At 40.0% G+C, this 18,000-nt stretch overlaps 1 protein-coding gene across 1 annotated transcript; it reads right to left on the bottom strand.

Moving 5' to 3' along the window:
* Positions 1-888: 888 nt before the first annotated feature.
* Positions 889-15,977, bottom strand: LOC140259508 (interleukin-1 receptor type 1-like). The gene is made up of 11 exons (XM_072350923.1): positions 15,806-15,977; positions 13,611-13,677; positions 9,632-9,881; positions 9,115-9,307; positions 8,200-8,362; positions 6,719-6,784; positions 6,150-6,270; positions 3,919-4,067; positions 3,475-3,618; positions 1,915-2,076; positions 889-1,414 (listed from the first exon to the last, which is right to left on the bottom strand). The coding sequence occupies exons 1-11, from the start codon at positions 15,845-15,847 to the stop codon at positions 1,023-1,025; spliced, it is 1,749 nt and encodes a 582-aa protein (XP_072207024.1). The 5' UTR covers positions 15,848-15,977; the 3' UTR covers positions 889-1,022.
* Positions 15,978-18,000: the final 2,023 nt, after the last annotated feature.

Here is an 18,000-nt window from a genome sequence, read left to right as displayed (position 1 = left end):
TCTAAGCCTAAACATGACGTAAAAACTGAAATTAGTGATTATCTAAATCCTCAGGTTCCTAAATTTATTCTTAAATGCTCCAATCTAAAGACTGTGTATTTCTAAAAAAGACCTACTCAAAACCTACTACAGCATCAGCACCTAACCTGATGGACCTATTCTGAACTCAGTTTCTGTGGCAATACCTTAGAAAAAGCTTCTAGAGGTTTGGAAAATTAAACAGCTGTGAAAACCATGGTCAGGAGAGCAGCATACTACACATAAGGAGCATCACTAAACTTTCACAAAGAAATGGCTACTGTGAAATACTGCTGCAAATATTTCCTTTAATACATGTCACACTCCTGGGCCATCCCTTCTCTTTGCATGTTCTCTAACCATGTGCATATTCTACAGCATGTACACTTCTGAGAATCAGGTGAAAGGATTCTGTGATCGATGCTACACTGGTAATAAAGATAATTTAAGAACATGCTCAATTTTAGGTAAGAACACTTGTAAAGGAAGTAGAATTCATGTCTTCATTCAGATGACGCTCTTCAAGGATGGTGAGTGAAAATGGCTGTGGTTTCAGACCATCCTGACTCATTCCTTTTTCACAGCAATGCACACAGAACAATGGGTTGGTGTCCAAAAATACAGAACTACTTCCAAGCAAACAGAGATAGCCACACGCCTCTACTTTTTTTTCCTTCACAAGTACAGAAGATATCATCACTTGCCATCAACTCCTGATCAGGTTCTGCCAAGTACATTCCATTGACAGGCTGAGAGAAATTTCTAGGTTTGCACTTAATGCAGGTGAGAGACATAATGAGAACACATTTTCCTGAGTAGCAACAAAGTCTAGAAAGCTTCCAGTTTGAAAGAAGTCATAAATATGTTCAGAAAAGAAACACGGTTGCACAGTTTTCCTTTTAAGGTGTAACTTCGGGAAAAAACCCTCCCTTTGTAATATGAAGAATCTGTGTAGAAAACGTATTTCCGAATTACTTTCTCATCACTATTTTACTAAGTAGATCTTAATTTCCCTTTGCTGCAGAGTTGTTCAAAGTGTGAGGCGATAAATAAACTTCAGAAAAGGACACTTTTCTCTTGGCTGGCATTTGATAGCGCACATTTTTCCAGAATCTTGTATTTGCTGAACAATATTTCTCTGAGAAGTCTCCTTTCCATTGGATAGCCCCATGCTTCTCCTTAATATATCTGATTGATTCTGGCATGCTTGAGTAGTCCTGCATTTCATCCATTTCTATAAGAATCACTTGAGTCTCATCACGGATAAGAGCACTATACATAGCTAATTGTTGTTCAGAGGCATCTTCCAACTGGACGCAACTAAATGTTTCAGATCCCAAAATAATCATCAGTCTTCTGCTTTGCTTGAAGGTTTCATCAGCAACGCTGACCACAGCTGGAAGAAACAAAGGAACAATCAAATCTGTATAGAAAGTTTATCATTAACACAGAGTACTGCACTATCTTTAAATTGCATACATAAAGAACAGTGACTAGTAGGTCTAAGAACTGGTAGGTCTAAGATCTCCAGCTGCCGTAATCCACTGCACAAAATTACTGACCAAAAGCATTTCCTGCACTCCCCAGGGAAAGCTATAATTCAAAAGACCTCAACTGTATTATTAATTCTACAGAGTACTGATTTGTTTACCCTAGAAAAAAGACACTATCATTATAACATCAGAACAGAAATTTGATTAAGGAACAACAAGAAAACTAGAAATAAATTGGCCATCAGACAAGAGGTCTGATTTTCTATTAAAAACAAACAAAAATAACCTACAGTTTCAAATTTGGTTTACAATAATAAACGTTTTCTCAGTTGTAAATATAATATTCTAACCCTACCACAATGTGTAAAGAAGCAATGTACCAACTCTGCCAATTAAACCACACCTTCTCCTGGTAGGTCATCCCTTCCTAATATAAAGAGATTATATCCACATTGTTGTTCTAAAACGCTGGGGAGTATTCTAAGAACAAAGGTTTCCAGACGATACAAGTTGCTGCCTCCATTGCCTTTTGTGTACAGGACACATGCATCATAGATTTTTCCATCTAAAACAAACAAAAATATTTCTGTTAAAAACTAAAAACCGGCAACATGACTATATTGCAAAGCTTCATTCTGGATTGCTTGAAATAGTTACAGTTGACTCATAGCTGTCTGACAGAGTAACAGCAAAGCACTAAAATGCTCTACAGACTAAAAGAAAGATGATGAGCCACAGAACCTGATCTCTTTTCCCATCAGGGGGAGCAATGTGCCAGCAAGTGAGCTGGATGCAGGACCCTGGGCACTGCAGAAAGGAGCCCCCAAACTCAGAGGTGCCAACACATTCATAGTATCATAGCATTACAGAATGGCCTGGGTTGAAAAGGACCTCAAAGACCATCTAGTTTCAGTGTCCCTGCTGTGAGCAGGGTCAGCAACCACTAGAACATGCTGCCCAGAGACAAACTAAGTTAAGTTTGGGACAAGCTATAAAACATCATTTCTTTGATCTATTTTTCATTAGAAAAATAGAGTAAGTTATGTTTAGGACAAGCTATAAAACATTGTCTCTTTGATCTATTTTTCATTAGAAAAATAGAGTAAATTTTCTAGGAAAACTTGTCTTTTGTTAAAAGTTGAAATTACTTTCATGTGAAAATATTTCAAACAGTCATGAATAAATGTTAACTATCTTACTGCACACAGTCCATTTACTTTTGAGCTCTTGGGAATTTGAGACTGAATTTTGAGGGCTGCCCAAGCACAATACATACTATGTTGCACTTATTTCCATTATTCACACCTATCCAACGCATTTGTCTACACTGTAGCACTAGAAACACATTAAAAGTATCACAGAATAGAAAACTAGTAGCATGTAAGTATCGTAACTTTCTGCATTTGTAAGTAAAGTTATGTGTAAAGGAGAAAAGTTGGAAGAGGAAAAAACCTCAGCAAACGAGAGTTTCGTTTTCAGTATGAATATCTAATGCGCATTTTTCTACAGCTGGTTCACAGGATGTAGCTCTACTGACACCTATTGACCATCATCAGAGTGACCATAAATCCACGTGCAAATTACAGCTATCTTTGGAAGAAATGGGTTTCTTTTTGACCTCCCTCACCTTACTGGCCTTAAATATTATGCAGTGTTTACTATCTCAATTACATATTTCACCTATGTGACTGAAAAGATTTTTCCATATGTATCTGAAAGTTCTCAAGGAAATTCCAAATACATTCTTTTCAGCAATCAAATAATTGTTGGGAAATAATAGCAATTGGAAAAATAAAATAAAATAAAATAAAATAAAATAAAATAAAATAAAATAAAATAAAATAAAATAAAATAAAATAAAATAAAATAAAATAAAATAAAATAAAATAAAATAAAATAAAATAAAATAAAATAAAAAGCAATAGGCTAGTTACACGGACATACATTGGTTACATGCACATACCTTCCTTACTTCCAAAGGCACATCCAGAACTACGATACCAAAGCACCAAGTCAATCTTGAACATCTTATAGATGATTAGAATAACAAACGTTAAAAGTAACAAAGAGACAAGCCCTCCAGTCAGCCATCTTTGTAAATCAGGAACTGCACAAAATATGATAACAGTAGAAAGAAAATGTTGGATTTGTCCAAATCTCATCTTTCACACAAATGTAATAAACATTTGAGTATCAGATTTTCCACTTCCATCCCCCTATTGTTTTAATAGATAAATACACTACTACAGTAACTCTTCCCCTCCACACATCTACATGCTTAAATGCAGGAAAGTGTAATCCACGCACTTTCTGTTGATGTGATATACCAGCATTTGGAACAAATACCACAATACTTCTATGAAAGCCAAGTCAATCACAAGCCAGAAAAAGCAGCAGCATTCCTTACCTCTGCGTTTTAATGTAATATAGGATGCAACTTGCCCAAAGGCATTTGAAGCTTGACAGACAAATGGTTGTTCATAATCTTCACTATGCACTTCAGAAATGATGAGCTTCAGAGAATACATAGGGCGTCCATCATACGCAGTTTCCTCTCTACCCAAAAAGTGACAAACAGAGCCATAAAACCACTCCTTTCTATAAAGGTTTCATCGCTAACAGGTGCAACACAAGAACGGTCACTTCCATCTGCAAATACCAATCAGAGCAGATGAATAATCGCATTATGTGAGGGAAACTCAAACAATAGCTCGGCCTCTTCCTGACATTTAGTGTAGACATCAGAAAATGTCAGCAGCAAATACTACCAAGAGCTATCTCCTGGTAGAATATAAGGTCTCTATTGGCTACAGTATAAAAAAATGTATCTTACAAAGATATGAAAACCCATGCAGAAGGGGGTTCTCAGCACCTGTAAAAATAGGTGGAACATTCCAGTGCTTGGTGGAAGACAAGTCCCACAATCTGAAATGCCTAAAAAAGAAGACCCAGTTTGGATACATCATCTTACAGTGATGATCTTTGGGACAGCAAAGACAATGAGCTGTCAACCAAAGTACATAACATCAACTCTCAGTGCAATTCTAGCTAGAGGGAATGGAGTCTAAACTGCTGCTTCATAACATCAGAACAGATTTGGAACAGATACGGTATCAGGCTGCACTGTTAAGATACATGTTATTCACTGTACATTTTACAAGGATACAGAAAAATGCTAATTTTGCTGCACCTTCACTGAGTAATCTGCACCGTGTCTCATGACAGATGTGCAAACTACATAACTTTTTAACCAACACCAGACAAGGGATATTACTACCTCATTAACAGTAGAGCTCATGTGCAAAATTAACTAACTAGTCTACTTACTTAGCCAAATGCTGTTCTTCTCCAAAAATTACCATTAAAAATGCTAAGTAAAAGTTTGAAATATATCATAAAGAGCACAAACAGGACCACACAAATCAACATGTGAGCAACAGGCCATAGCAGTAAGAACACTAGAGTAAGGAGTAAATGAATCAACATCATTAATACAAATGACAAGATCCAGAAAATATTATGGCCGCAAATACAGTAAGACAATAATTAAAGTGCTAGGAAATACAAAAAAATAACATCACTTTTATGATATTTTCGGTGTCTTCATGCCTCTGCATTATATAGCCCAACTGTCTATAACATCACAATAGATGACTTTTGTATACCATTTTCTCTCAGTGAGCACTAAAAGAATTCAGCATTTTATTTCCCCTTTTGCTTTAAGATTAGGACTTATTTATTTCCAAGAACCATAATCTTATGTTGAAGATACCATTCTCATTTCTTCATCATTTTCTCCCTCATAAATGGTGCTTGATAACTTACAAAAGTGCTCATTTTTCCTTCATAGTATCACCAGGAGATGAGGGCTGACAAAAACCCTATAGTTTTCAGTTCGTTGGTTCCCAACCTATGATATCTAAGGCATCTTTTCAGATTGCCTTCTGCTCCAATTTTAATTGTCTTTTCCAAGTCAAGTGTAATTGAAACTACCTTTCATCCTCACATTATCTCCCAGTCACTTTCTGCAGTCCATGTCTTAGTCTTTTTCCTAAACCTCAACCCATCACTGGAAATATCTCTCTTTTCTCCTCTCAGTCCACTAAGCTTCAGTACAAATGTCCTCAACAAAGTCTTCGATTAGTTCTCCATCTGATCTGTTACACTTCGCTACCTCAGGACTCCTAAAACTAGAGGTCTGAAGTTCTCCCGCAAAGCACAGGTTCCAACCTCTTACAGCCTCCCAGATAGGCAGATGGAAAGGAAAAGGAGAACAAAGGAGACAGTATGAGCCTCACATGCTCCATCTCACTTGAAAGAAGTCTCTGCCACTCCAGAGCTTGCTCAGTAGAAACAGTATTATAGTTATGAGAAACAGTATTATAGTTATGAGAAACAGTATTATAGTTATGAGACTTGAAGCCTCTACAGAACACCTTTTTCCATGGCTGGAAATCTAGATGGATTTTTATAATGACTCTAAGGAGCCCAATTTCATGTGAAATCCATGCATCTACTATGTTTCAAGTTTCTAATTCAAAAGGAAATGATTTGGTAGAGGCAAGCATTTCATGTCAGAGGGAGAAAGTTCCACTTTGGTTGCCAACCCAGTATTTTCTAAGCTGTAAATATACTTACTTATAGGGCCTTGCAAAAATTCTGCTCACATAAAACACATCAATAAACACACCGTTGCCTGTCCAAAACACCTCAAACCCATCAGCACCTGTTGTATTGCAATCCACTGTGACCTGTGAGCCTATAAAATTGTGTTACAAAGTGAAAAGTTAATTTTCATGCTCTAATTAAAAGCTATGCAATTCTGTTCATAGACCCCCACTCAGACCACAGGACAGTTCCACGTCCTTTCAGAAAAGTTCCTTTAACGGAGTATCTACCCATTCAGAAATCTGCATGTTCAAAGAGAAAGACAGTACAGAAGAGGCCAAATCAGGGACATAGCATCTCCCTCTCCAGTGTCTCTTTTCCCTGCAGTTTTTCTTCAACTTTGGAAAGAATACCCCTTGCCTCCTTCCTTCCCACCATGAAACAATCTTCCTTCAAGAAAGTAATGTAAAGGAGAAACTGCACTGGTCACTGAACTAGTTTTTGCCCAGTGAAAATAAACGTACAATGTGGTACCCTTCTTGGGCAAGAATTTTCCCTAGGATACAAAATGATATTTTCTTATAGTGAAAAGTACTTACCAAGTCTCACTTCCATTGAGTTGTTTTGCGGATAAGATATTTCTGGGGGCATTTTTGGTGGGCTCACTAATCAAAAGAAAGAAAGTTATTTTCAGAAAAGCAGGAGTGATTGCAGCCTGTTAATGCTGTATAACCCAAGGGCAACCTAAACACATCTTGCCCTACAGGCAGGGTTGTCAGCAATTTTACTATAGACAATATTCAATACTCAAAACAAGAGTTTTGAAGATTGTCCTGTTACTTCTGAGTAGAAGCTCTGTCAGATATCTATAGGACATTCTGAAATATTTCTTATCAGATATTGAAAGTTCAAAGAAATTTCTCTACAAGCACACATCAATAAGGAAGTCATAAAGCATCCTGTTTGATGTGAAACACATAGGATTGCCACAGATACTTTCTTCCCTGCCACAGATGCATCCTCTCCTTCCTTATCTTATAACTGTGTCCTTGTTATTGTCTGAACCCCAAATCACCCATATGAGTGCAAGCTTGCTCAGCTGAAGTCTTTGAACAACTGAGCTGATTTCAGCCATTAATAGTGAAAGAGTTATATGATTCTGCTTTAGTGAGCTGCTGAAGCTGAAACTACACTGAAGGAGAAGTTTAAAGGGCACATTTTAAAAACAGCCAGTCATAAGCCCGTCACTTCTAGCTACATGTTCCTCATCTTTTGTTTATTCACATCATATAGGTATGACATTCATATCACATATTCACAAACACATAAATATATATACCTCCGGTATATATATTGTATACTTATATACTTGTGTGCCTCCGGTGGCGCAGTGGTATAAGTTGCTGCTTGCAACACCAGAGGCCCGGGGTTTGAATCCCCCCTGTGGGGCAAGTGGCAGAAATGCTGCTCTGCTACACAGAAAAGGCTCGAATCCCGGGAGTTGGACTCAATGATCTCTAAGGTCCCTTCTAACTCGCATGATACTGTGATACTGTGATACCTATACATGTATCCATACATATACATACAGAGAAAACATGCACACACACAGAAAAACGAACATTAGACAGGGATGCAATAGATGAGTAGACCTGAAAATGTGTTTTAGTGGGAATGTAAAAAACCATTAAAAAAAAAGAAGGAAATAGAATACATTAAACCAAGATACTGCTACAGTTTGTCTTGGTTTAACTGGCTGTTCTTGTGGTAAGAGGATGATGTAAAAGAAAGAGAAGTAAGATGGGCAGGATAGAACGGATGCAACAGGACCCATTTAGGGACCTCAGCAGCTGGCCCATTAACCAAAGCATCGATGAACCTCAATTTTGATCCCACTGTTCAATCACCAACACGGTGGAAGAAACAGAAAAACTTTATCAAGCATTTCTTTCCCCCCTTCTTAGATGCAAAGTAATAGCCTATCACATACCTATACTCAAATTGAGTTTTTAGCTGCAATTAGAAACCTAGACAAAATTTTTGAGAGTCACTGTTATAAACAGAGAACTTATCTACTTACCTTCTACAATCAGACTAATGTCTCGTGTAATGTTATATTGCTTTCCATTGTATGTATACGTTGTTTTGCATGTATAGTTTCCTTGATCTTGCACGGTCACATTGAAAATCACAAGGTCGCTGTTTAAGGAGGCAAATCTTTTCCCTTCCAGTAGCTGACAGTCCTAAACATGTAAAGAACTCTGTTAATTTATGCCACTATCTCTTTCCATGGTTTTTCTCTCTCTAACACATCAAACTTTCAGTGGACCACAACATGGGGATGGATGCCTTGTGGAGTATGAGGAAGAGGGCTGGAATCAAAAGGAAAAGAAGGCAATACATTCTTAACAGAATGAGACTTCAAATTCTTATGAACTACATGAAATAACATTTATTTGATGGAGCAATCCTGAACACACAATGGATATGTTGTCTCTCACAGATTACATACCAAATCTGTTTCCAAACAAAAAGGATGTTTCATGAGCATGTATAAAGGTGCCATCTAGTGGACATGTGAGTCAATGTTTTCTACATTCAAACTGAGTTTCTTACTCTGCTATTAAAAGAAACTATATACACCTTTACAAGGTGAAATGCCTGAATTCCCTCCTCCAATTTTTTTATAAAACATTTTTTTTTACATTTATTATAAATCTATAATTTTTCTACTACAATTCATAAACATCGGTTACTTTTATTTTAAATAACTGACTGTTACTACAGTTCCAATCACTGGAATAGGTTGCCCAGGGAGGATATGGATGCCCCATCCCTGGATGCATTCAAGGCCAGGCTGGATGTGGCTCTGGGAAGCCTGGTCTGGTGGTTGCCAACACACACACAGAGCAGGGGGTTGGAACTAGATGATCAGTGTGGTCCTTTCTAACCCAGGCCATTCTATGATTCTATGATAAAAACAGGCTGCTTTTACCTTATACCAGCGAATAGGTAGAACGTTTTCCTCATTCCTGAAGTGATCCAAGTGTGGACACACAACCTTTGCAGATGGTGAAGTAAATACTACCTCCTCTACAGCAAACTTTTCATTTAAGCATAAGTCATCGGTCCTCTTGAAAACTGTTACTTTTGTAGACATTTTTCTGCAGCTTGTTAAATTCCTGCAACTAATACAACATGATTAAACGTAGATACCTGACGTATTTTCCAACTCCAAAATACACAGTATTCTTTTTGGAGAAGAAAGAGAGGACCAGAACTTTACAAATCCTCTCACAAGTTTTACCAACTAGAAAAAAAATAAATAATAATAATAATAAATAAAAAAAATTAAAGAAAAAAAAGACTTCCATTCCTTAACATAAAGCTAGTTTTAGTGAACACAGTCTTCCAAACAGCATTTCTCTTGCCCCCCAAATCCTACTTTCTTTCGAAAAGTTATTCTCTTTGCAACACATTTCTATAGCAATGTAATTTTTTTTAACCTTCACCTTATGGCACATTCATAATCTCCAGAATCTTCTAATACTGCAGGAAGAAACCAAATTAAGCTCTTCTGTTGATGAATTCTAGAAAGTTTGTCTCTAGGCACAGCTGTTTGGTTACCAACTTTATACCACGTTAAGTTGCAGTCTCCACTTTTAAAATTGAAGCTTTTTTCCAGTGAGCATTTAATAACAAGAGGCTGCCCATCAGGCACAAGACTGTGCTTGAACATCACATCATAGGCTCCACATTTCTCTAAAGGAAAGAGACAAACGTTAAAGAAAATCTCAAACAATGTGAAACAAAACACTCAACTTGCTTCTTGATTACACTGATAAAGTTCATTGAGTGTCCACCTTCATTCTTAAGTCACCAAACAAAACTGTTTCAGTCTTGTGTCTTTGGAGTTCAAAGCATTATCCAATAAAATACTGATATAGTTATGCCATTGAAATGAAATGCTGTTTTCTCAATACAGACTTTACGCTCATCATCTGTCTACTTTATTTCAGATGGAAATGATTAGAGTACTTGTATTTCTCGAGGTTGTTCCAAGTGCACACACACATGTGGATGCACAAATTTCACATTTAGTGTCTTTATTTATCACTTTCACTTCTCTATAGTCAAAGTAAATCCCACAGCACTCAGGTCTCCTAAGGGGACACAGAAAATTAAAGTTCTAGTTGAACAACTATTAAACTTCAAAAGATAATGTCAACTCATCCCTTACTTCATGAGAAAGGAATTATTCAAATGCTTAGCAATGAACTCATTTTCTTTCCCTGAATCCAGGAAGATTCACATGGGAAGAAGCAACACCAAGAGATTTTGTCAGAACAATGAAAACAGGCACAAACTCTGGATTTATCAGTCACATTCCAGACTCAGTGCTCTATTTATTTAAAATAACTCATTTCATTACAATAAAAGAACAGCCACACATGGCCATCTAAGTTTTTGTGCAGCCTAAAAGTCTTGCCTTGCAACATTTCTCTGGGAAATATGCGTTTCTTGTCATGAGAAATGACAATGTAAACATTCCTTTATTTTCCTTCTCTAGAGTACTCATTGTTTTGCAGATCTCTGTCAGATACTACACCTTCACCTCAAACGCCTCGTTTATTTAAAGACATCTCATGCAGAAATCATCCACTTCAAAGAATACTGTCACTCTTCTCTTTACTTTTTCTGACACAATCTTTCTGAGATGGAGGAAATCAGAGTTGCAGAGTTTGATTGTTGCACATTAACTATGGTGTTATACTGTAGCACAAAAAAGCTTCACTTTCTACTCTTTCCCAAGAATTCTGCTTTTCTGACCATCAGTCAGATCTAATGCTTCCAAGGAGTGTTCATACATGTCAAAGTAGTATTTTCCTCAAGTACTTCTATCCTTTTCTACAGGAAAGCTGGGGAGGGACTTTTTATAAGGGCATGTAGCAACAGGATGAGGGGAAATGGCTTTAAACTGGAAGAGGGTAGATTTAGACTAGATATTAGGAAGGTATTCTTTTCTGTGAGGGTGGTATGAAGAAAATAAGTTTTTTAGGAAGAAATGGAGGCTATCAGGAGTAGTCAGCATGGGTTCACCAAGGGGAGGTCATGCTCAACCAACCTGGTAGCCTTCTATGACACTGTCACTGGCTGTGTGGATGGGGGGAGAACAGTGCATGTAGTCTCCCTTGATTTCAGCAAGGCAATTGATACTGTCTCCCACGACATCCTTATAACAAAGCTGAGGAAGCGTGGGATAGGTGAGTAGACAGTGAGGTGGGTTGAAAACTGGTTGACTGGCAGAGCACAGAGGGTTGTCATAGGTTGTGCAGAGTCCAGTTGGAGACCTGTAACTAGCAGTGTTCCCCAGGGGTCAGTGTTGGGTCTGGTCTTATTCAACATCTTCATCAGTGACCTTGACGAGAGGATAGTGGCCACCCTCTGCAAGTTTGCTGATGATACGAAGTTGGGAGGATTGGCTGACACACCTGAAGGATGTGCTGCCATTCAGTGAGACCTGGACAGGCTGGAGAGCTGGGCAGTAAGAAACCAGATGAGGTTTAACAAAAGCAAGTGTAGAGTCTTGCACCTAGGGAGGAATAATTGCATGCACCGGTACAGGCTGGGGGATGACCTGCTGGAAAGGAGCTCTGCTGAGAGGGACCTGGGAATCCTGGTGGACGACAGGTTGGCCATGAGCCAGCAGTGTGCCCTTGTAGCCAAAAAGGCCAATGGCATTCTGGGGTGCATTAAAAAGAGCGTAGCCAGCAGGTCAAGGGAGGTGATCCACCCCCTCTACTCTGCCCTGGTGAGGCCTCATATGGAGTACTGTGTCCAGTTCTGGGCTCCCCAGCACAGAAAAGATGGGATCTCTTGGAAAGAGTCCAGCAGAGAGCCACAAAGATGGTGAAAGGCCTGGAGCATCTCCCCTATGAAGAAAGGCTAAGTGAACTGGGTCTGTTTAGCCTTGGGAAAAGAAGACTGAGAGGGGACCTGATCCAGGTCTATAAATACCTGAGGTGTGGGAGCCATAGTGGTGAGATCAGACTCTTTTCAGCAGTGTGTGGAGACAGGACAAGGGGAAATGGCCAGAAACTGGAACATAGGAAGTTCCGCACGAATGTGTGCAAGAACTTCTTTACAGTGAGGGTGATGAAGCACTGGAACAGGCTGCCCAGGGAAGTGGTGGAGTCTCCTTCTCTGGAGATATTCAAGACCTGCCTGGATGCCTACCTGTGCAACCTGCTGTAGGGAACCTGCTTTGGCAGGGGGTTGGACTCGATGATCTCTGGAGGTCCCTTCCAACCACTATGATTCTGTGATTCTGAGACACTGGAACAGGTTGCCCAGTGAAGCTGTGGATGTCCCCTTACTGGAAGCATTCAAGGCCAGGCTGGATGGGTCTGTGAGCAACCTGACCTAGAGGGTGGTACCCCTGCCTATAGCAGGGGGTTGGAATTAGGTGATCTTAAAGGTCCCTTCCAATCCAATCCACTCTATGATTCCAAGAAAATTACAATTCCTTTAATAAATTCATACACCGGAAGATTATGTTGCCATTTAGAGGAGTCTCAAAAGGCTGGAGAAATGGGCTAACAGGAACTTCATGGAAGTTCAACAAAGGGAAATGTGAAGTCCTTCATATGGGGAGAAATCCCCTAGGCACCAGCACATACTGGAGGCTACCCAAGAAAGCACCTCTGCAAGGAAGGACCTTGGGGTTCTGGTGGGCAACATGCTGACCATAAGCCAGCAACACTCCATAACAATAAAGATGGCTTAAAGATGCCCTGAGCTGCATTAGGAAAAGCATCATCCGCAGGCTGAGGGAGATGAATTTATTCAGCACTGGTGAGACTGGTGGAACGTCCTAGCATAGCAGAGACATGGATTTACTGGAGCAACTCCAGCTCAGGACCACCAAGATTATTAGGATAGTGGAAGTCTCTCACGTGAAGACAGGCTGAGAGAGCTGGGACTGTTCAGCCTGGAGAAGACGAAAAGTAGTGAGGCAGATCTTACCAGTGTGCAAATGTATACCTCTAATGTGAGAGAATAAAGAAGAGGGAGCCAGATCCTTCACAGAAGTACCCCCTGACAGGACAAGATACAAGGGGCCTACATTGTGAGACTCCACCTGAACACAAGAAAACTTTTTTTTTTTCCCTCTGTTTTTTCTTTTTTATTTTAACAGAGGTTGATCAAACACTATGGACAAATTGTTGTGGGTCACCATTGTTTGAGCAAGGAGGTTGAATTAAATGTCCTCAAGGTGTCTTCCAACTTAAGTGTTGCAGTCAGTACATAAAATGTCATATTTTATATGTTTTATAGGTTTCTGCTTTCAGAACTGTTTAAAAAACCTCATTGGCATGCCAATATATCTGACTTTCCCAGCCATTTGTACAAAAAAAAACCACAACAGTATTACTTGTGTGAAAAATTAAATTACAGAATAAGACTTTCTGTTGTCACCAATTAACTTACCTACAATAATTAAAGAAAGAAATGCTGTTGTGATCTTACAGGAAAATATTCTTGCTGTCATGTTTCCCTACAGAAAAGGAAAGAAACCCTTAAATTAGTGGTTTCCAAGATAAACTTCTATAACTGAAAATCAACATGTGCATTACAGTTTCTATTACTAATCTGGTGTCTTTTATAAACTTTTCTTATACTACGTTTTCAACATGCGTTACATGCTTGTAGCATAGTAAAAGGAACTATCTGCCTTACAGGAAAACACAACCATCTCTGGGACTAAAAAGTAAGAATTACAGGGCCATCCCACAACAAAATGTATTTTCTTAGAACTGGAAGGCTAACTTCTGACTGAACATAAAGGAAAAACATATGTAAGAATGTCTGTGCCAACAAGATCGGAGGCCCCCTCTTAAAGCAGTGTTTTGTCTCAAGTTGTGACCAACAGCAGATAACTTGAAAACAAAAGAATAAGGATATACAGACATCTCTCTGAGTCTCCCTCACTTCATCAATTTATGACATTACAGTTAGTTTCTCAGTAGCTGGTGGCCTTCATTAGATTCCCTCCGAACACCCTCTGAATTCACAGAAACATCCTTTGGCAAAGAGCTCTTAAGTTCATATACTGTCACAGAAAACACAGGAGTTGCCTTTGCTTATTTTGAACATGTTACCTCCTCATCTCCCCTGACAGCCCCATTTATTGTACTAGAGGAACAAAGAAAAGTGAATATTTCCTATTGTGCACGTCACACACTTGGGATGTTGTACATCTCCAGCACACTCCTCCCCAGTTCTTGTTTCCCCAGGCTTATCAATTCTCTGTAACTGACCCTTAGATGGAATCTGATTTCACACTTCTGATCATCTGTACCACTCTCTTCTGTATCTCCTTGGAGACCACCAGAAGTCACCTGCACATGGGCCTAGATACCCTAATGCGGGTAGCCCTGATGAAGTAGAGTTTGGATAAGGTGCCCTCCAGAACTCCCTCCCCACCTCAACTATTTCCAGTTCTCCAGCTACACCATGGCTTGTCTGAGAGGAAGAAGGGAGACCAGAAATGACATCCAGTCATCAAAATATCTGTACACTACAGATCAATAAAGTGAATACATGATGTATTCTATACTACTTCCTAATAATTTATCGATACTTTCGCTATTTCCATTTTCACAACAGATTCTACACAGTTACCTGCTGCAGATACCTACTTTTTTACACAACTATAAAAGCAGAAATGCAGTCATTCAAACTGAAAAACAATCTGGATAATCCCATCCTGTTAAAAGTCTTTATCCTATCACCAGTTTATGCAAAAGCTAAAGATGACACTTCCAGCTGCCCTGTCTTTCTTCACCAAATTGACTTGCGAGCATGCCATGCATTGAGTCATACTCACTGCTTCTTGCAGTGCCTGCTTTTCTCCTTCCCCTTCTTTTCCCTACCTCCTTGTTGCAAATTTCTGCTCTAATTACCAGGCACGTCATTTCTTGCTCAGCTCATAAGGAGGGGTGTCTTCCCTCAAAAGAATGTTGAGCCTAACAAGAAACACACTAAGCTCCAAATCACTGGAGGGAGTTTACGTGTGTTTGTACAAAAGCTTCAACTTTCTTCATGAATTGCAATGAACAGACTAATTCTTAAGTTTTCTACACCTAAATTTTAAAGATGACGACAACACTTCAGTGGAAACAGCTGAAAGAGAAAACAGGACTGAATGAACTTCAGTAATGACCAGGTATTGTCTTTATAACTTTTTCATGATCAGCACTTCCTAAGTTCTGTTTATTACAGTGTTTCCTTACTTTATCATTTGTTCTCAAATTCTTTCCCAAGCAGTTTTTTGCCGCTACGAATAGACATGGAAACTACCTTAAGGTAATATTTTGTCATGCTCTGAAAAACTGTTTTTCAGAATCCTACTTCTCTGTAAATTCTGTATTTGTTCTAAAAAGTTCAATTCTTAACTTGTCTTGTTGCCAACACAGGATTGCTGCAAACACATAGCACTACATAAAACCAGGCACATGAACTCCTCTGACTCATACTTTTATCTGACTTTTCATAAAGAAAACGATATCATATATATGGAAGTTACATTTGACAAGAAAACTAGGCTCTGCTCTGTACATGTCTTTGCATAACTCATGATGAAAAACTATGACTGCAGACTCAAATGCAAATGTTTTGCTTACCACATTCTGCCATGACATAAATTTCTTCCTTTTCCCAGCCATTTTGTCCACATCTTGATCCTGCAATTGACCTGCAGAGCTTTGCCACTCAGGATCGCAACCAGCTGGTGTTATCTTTGCCCATATTTTCTAGAGGGGAAAAAACTCCTTGTATCTGAGGCCATGTCCACAAAGTTTCAGACTGGAAGAAAATAATCTCATCAATTGAGGGAAGGAGAGGTAAACAAAGAGTGAAAGAAAGGTCTTTGCTGATATGTGCAACCGAATTGCAATGGCAGCATCCATAACAGCACATGTAAGGCAAAATTTTCTGCTGCTTAGTCCTTTCAAAGTTGATTTGGTCAATTAAAAAAGAAAGGGGTCAATTAAAAAATGAAACAAGACACCTAGCCTCATCAGAACTTTGGCTCACAGGAATTACTGCACACTTAAGGTACTTTGACTGCCTTATTCAAACACATGGATGGATTAAAATGCACAACAGTCCACAACCTCCCTGGGCTGCCTTTTCCAGTATTCCATCACACTTACCGCAAAGAAGTTCTTATGCACATTTGTGTGGAATTTCCTATACTTCAGTTTGTGGCCATTTCCTCTCCCTATCATCACACACTGTTGCAAAGAGTCTGGCCTCATCACTTTGCCTCCCTCACCTTAGATATTTATAGACATTGATCAGATCCCTTCTGAGTCTTCTTTTCTCAAGGCATAATATACCCAGGTTACTCAGCCTTTTCTCATGTGGGAGATGCTCCAGGCTCTTTATCATCTTTGTGGCCCTCCACTGGACTCTCTCCAGGAGATCCCTGTCTTTTTTGTACTGGAGAGCCCAGAATTGGACACAGTACTCCAAGTGAGGCCTGAACAAGGCAGAGTAGAGAACTAACATATTTCTTTTACATAAACCATCCAATACATATACATTAACCACTCCTATTGACTGCAAGGTATGCTATGAGTCATCATGAGAGCTTATCAAGCCTCTCCCCTCTGATACAGGTAAAATGGTTGTGACAAACACTTGCATTCCTTCCCCACTGTTGCACACACACACACACACACATATACAAGAGCTGTGTCAGCACACCTGTACGGGACCAGTTACAGAAGCGAGGGCCTCACCACCATCTATTTTTAGCCGTTATTTTGTGAACCACCGACTCCCCATTATCACATGCGGGTCCAAAACATCCCAGCTCAGGATGGCGGCCCCCTCCCGCCCAGCGCGGGGACGGACTCTCACCGTGAAAAAGCCCCTTGGCCACGGGCCGTCCTCGCCGGGGGAAGTCCCACCGCTGCCTACCTGCCGCTGGGCTCCCGGCCCGGCCGTGTGGGGCTGACGGAGCCGGAGAGGCTCCGTGTCGCGGCAGCAGTAGCCGGCGAAGCCTCCCGCACCCTGCCTGCGCTGCTGAGGTGGCCTCGCGTCAGCGCTGGGCTTCCCTCCCCTCCCCGCCTGGCGTGCGGTTGCCTTAGATGCAATCGCAACAGGCCGTCACTCGTTGGTTTGCTTTTATTTATTTATTTATTTATTTATTTCCCCCTTTTATTTATTTCTTTATTTATTCGGAGCTTACTAAGTTTGGTGCTGCCCTGGGAGCACTGCACCAGTGTTCATTGCTTCACTCGCATACCGCTGCTGCTGGAATAAACAGCGTGAATGGAAACACACAGGGGCGTTCTAATGCCGTGTTGTTACTGACTGAGTGACCCCAAAACACATAGCAAGGCAGAGCAAAGGTTCCTCCCAAAGCAAGCAGAAATCTGGGCTCTGCGGAACTGCCAAGACAGGTTCTCATCCTTGCTAAAAGTACAGGGTAAGCACATTTGCTAAGCCGGCTACAAAGTTCTCTATGGAGAATAATGTGCTGCCCCTCCCTCCCTGATTTTCTGGTACTAAATTGCATTTACCAAATATAAAAATAACCTAACCTGCCATCCTGCTCACCGCATGATAACCACAGATAAGAGTTTACGCCCTGCTATGCCTACACATGTCTTCCACCAAAGCAAGGGATGTGGTGATAGCTGGAGGCACGCTGTGACTTACACTGGATCAGCAGGCTGAGGCCAACTGTATGAGGTTCAGCAAGATCAAGTGCCGGATCCTGCACTTTGGTCCCAGCAGCCCTAGGCAATGCTACAGGCTTGGGGCACAGTGGCTTGAAGGCTGTATGGAGGAAAAGGGTCTGGGGTGC

This window comes from Excalfactoria chinensis, chromosome 1, assembly GCF_039878825.1.
Source record: "Excalfactoria chinensis isolate bCotChi1 chromosome 1, bCotChi1.hap2, whole genome shotgun sequence".
In the NCBI taxonomy this organism is placed as follows: domain Eukaryota; kingdom Metazoa; phylum Chordata; class Aves; order Galliformes; family Phasianidae; genus Excalfactoria; species Excalfactoria chinensis.
Note: the sequence above shows the minus strand (reverse complement) of the source record. Positions and strands in the feature narration are given on the sequence as shown.

Excerpts from the sequence above, each read along its gene's own strand:
- LOC140259508 (XM_072350923.1), bottom strand. The coding sequence starts at position 15,847 with ATGGCTGGGAAAAGGAAGAAATTTATGTCATGGCAGAATGTG. Across the intron at positions 13,678-15,805 it reads TTATGTCATGGCAGAATGTG|GGAAACATGACAGCAAGAAT; the intron begins GTAAGCAAAACA and ends CCTTTTCTGTAG. Across the intron at positions 6,271-6,718 it reads CTCAATGGAAGTGAGACTTG|GCTCACAGGTCACAGTGGAT; the intron begins GTAAGTACTTTT and ends ACAATTTTATAG.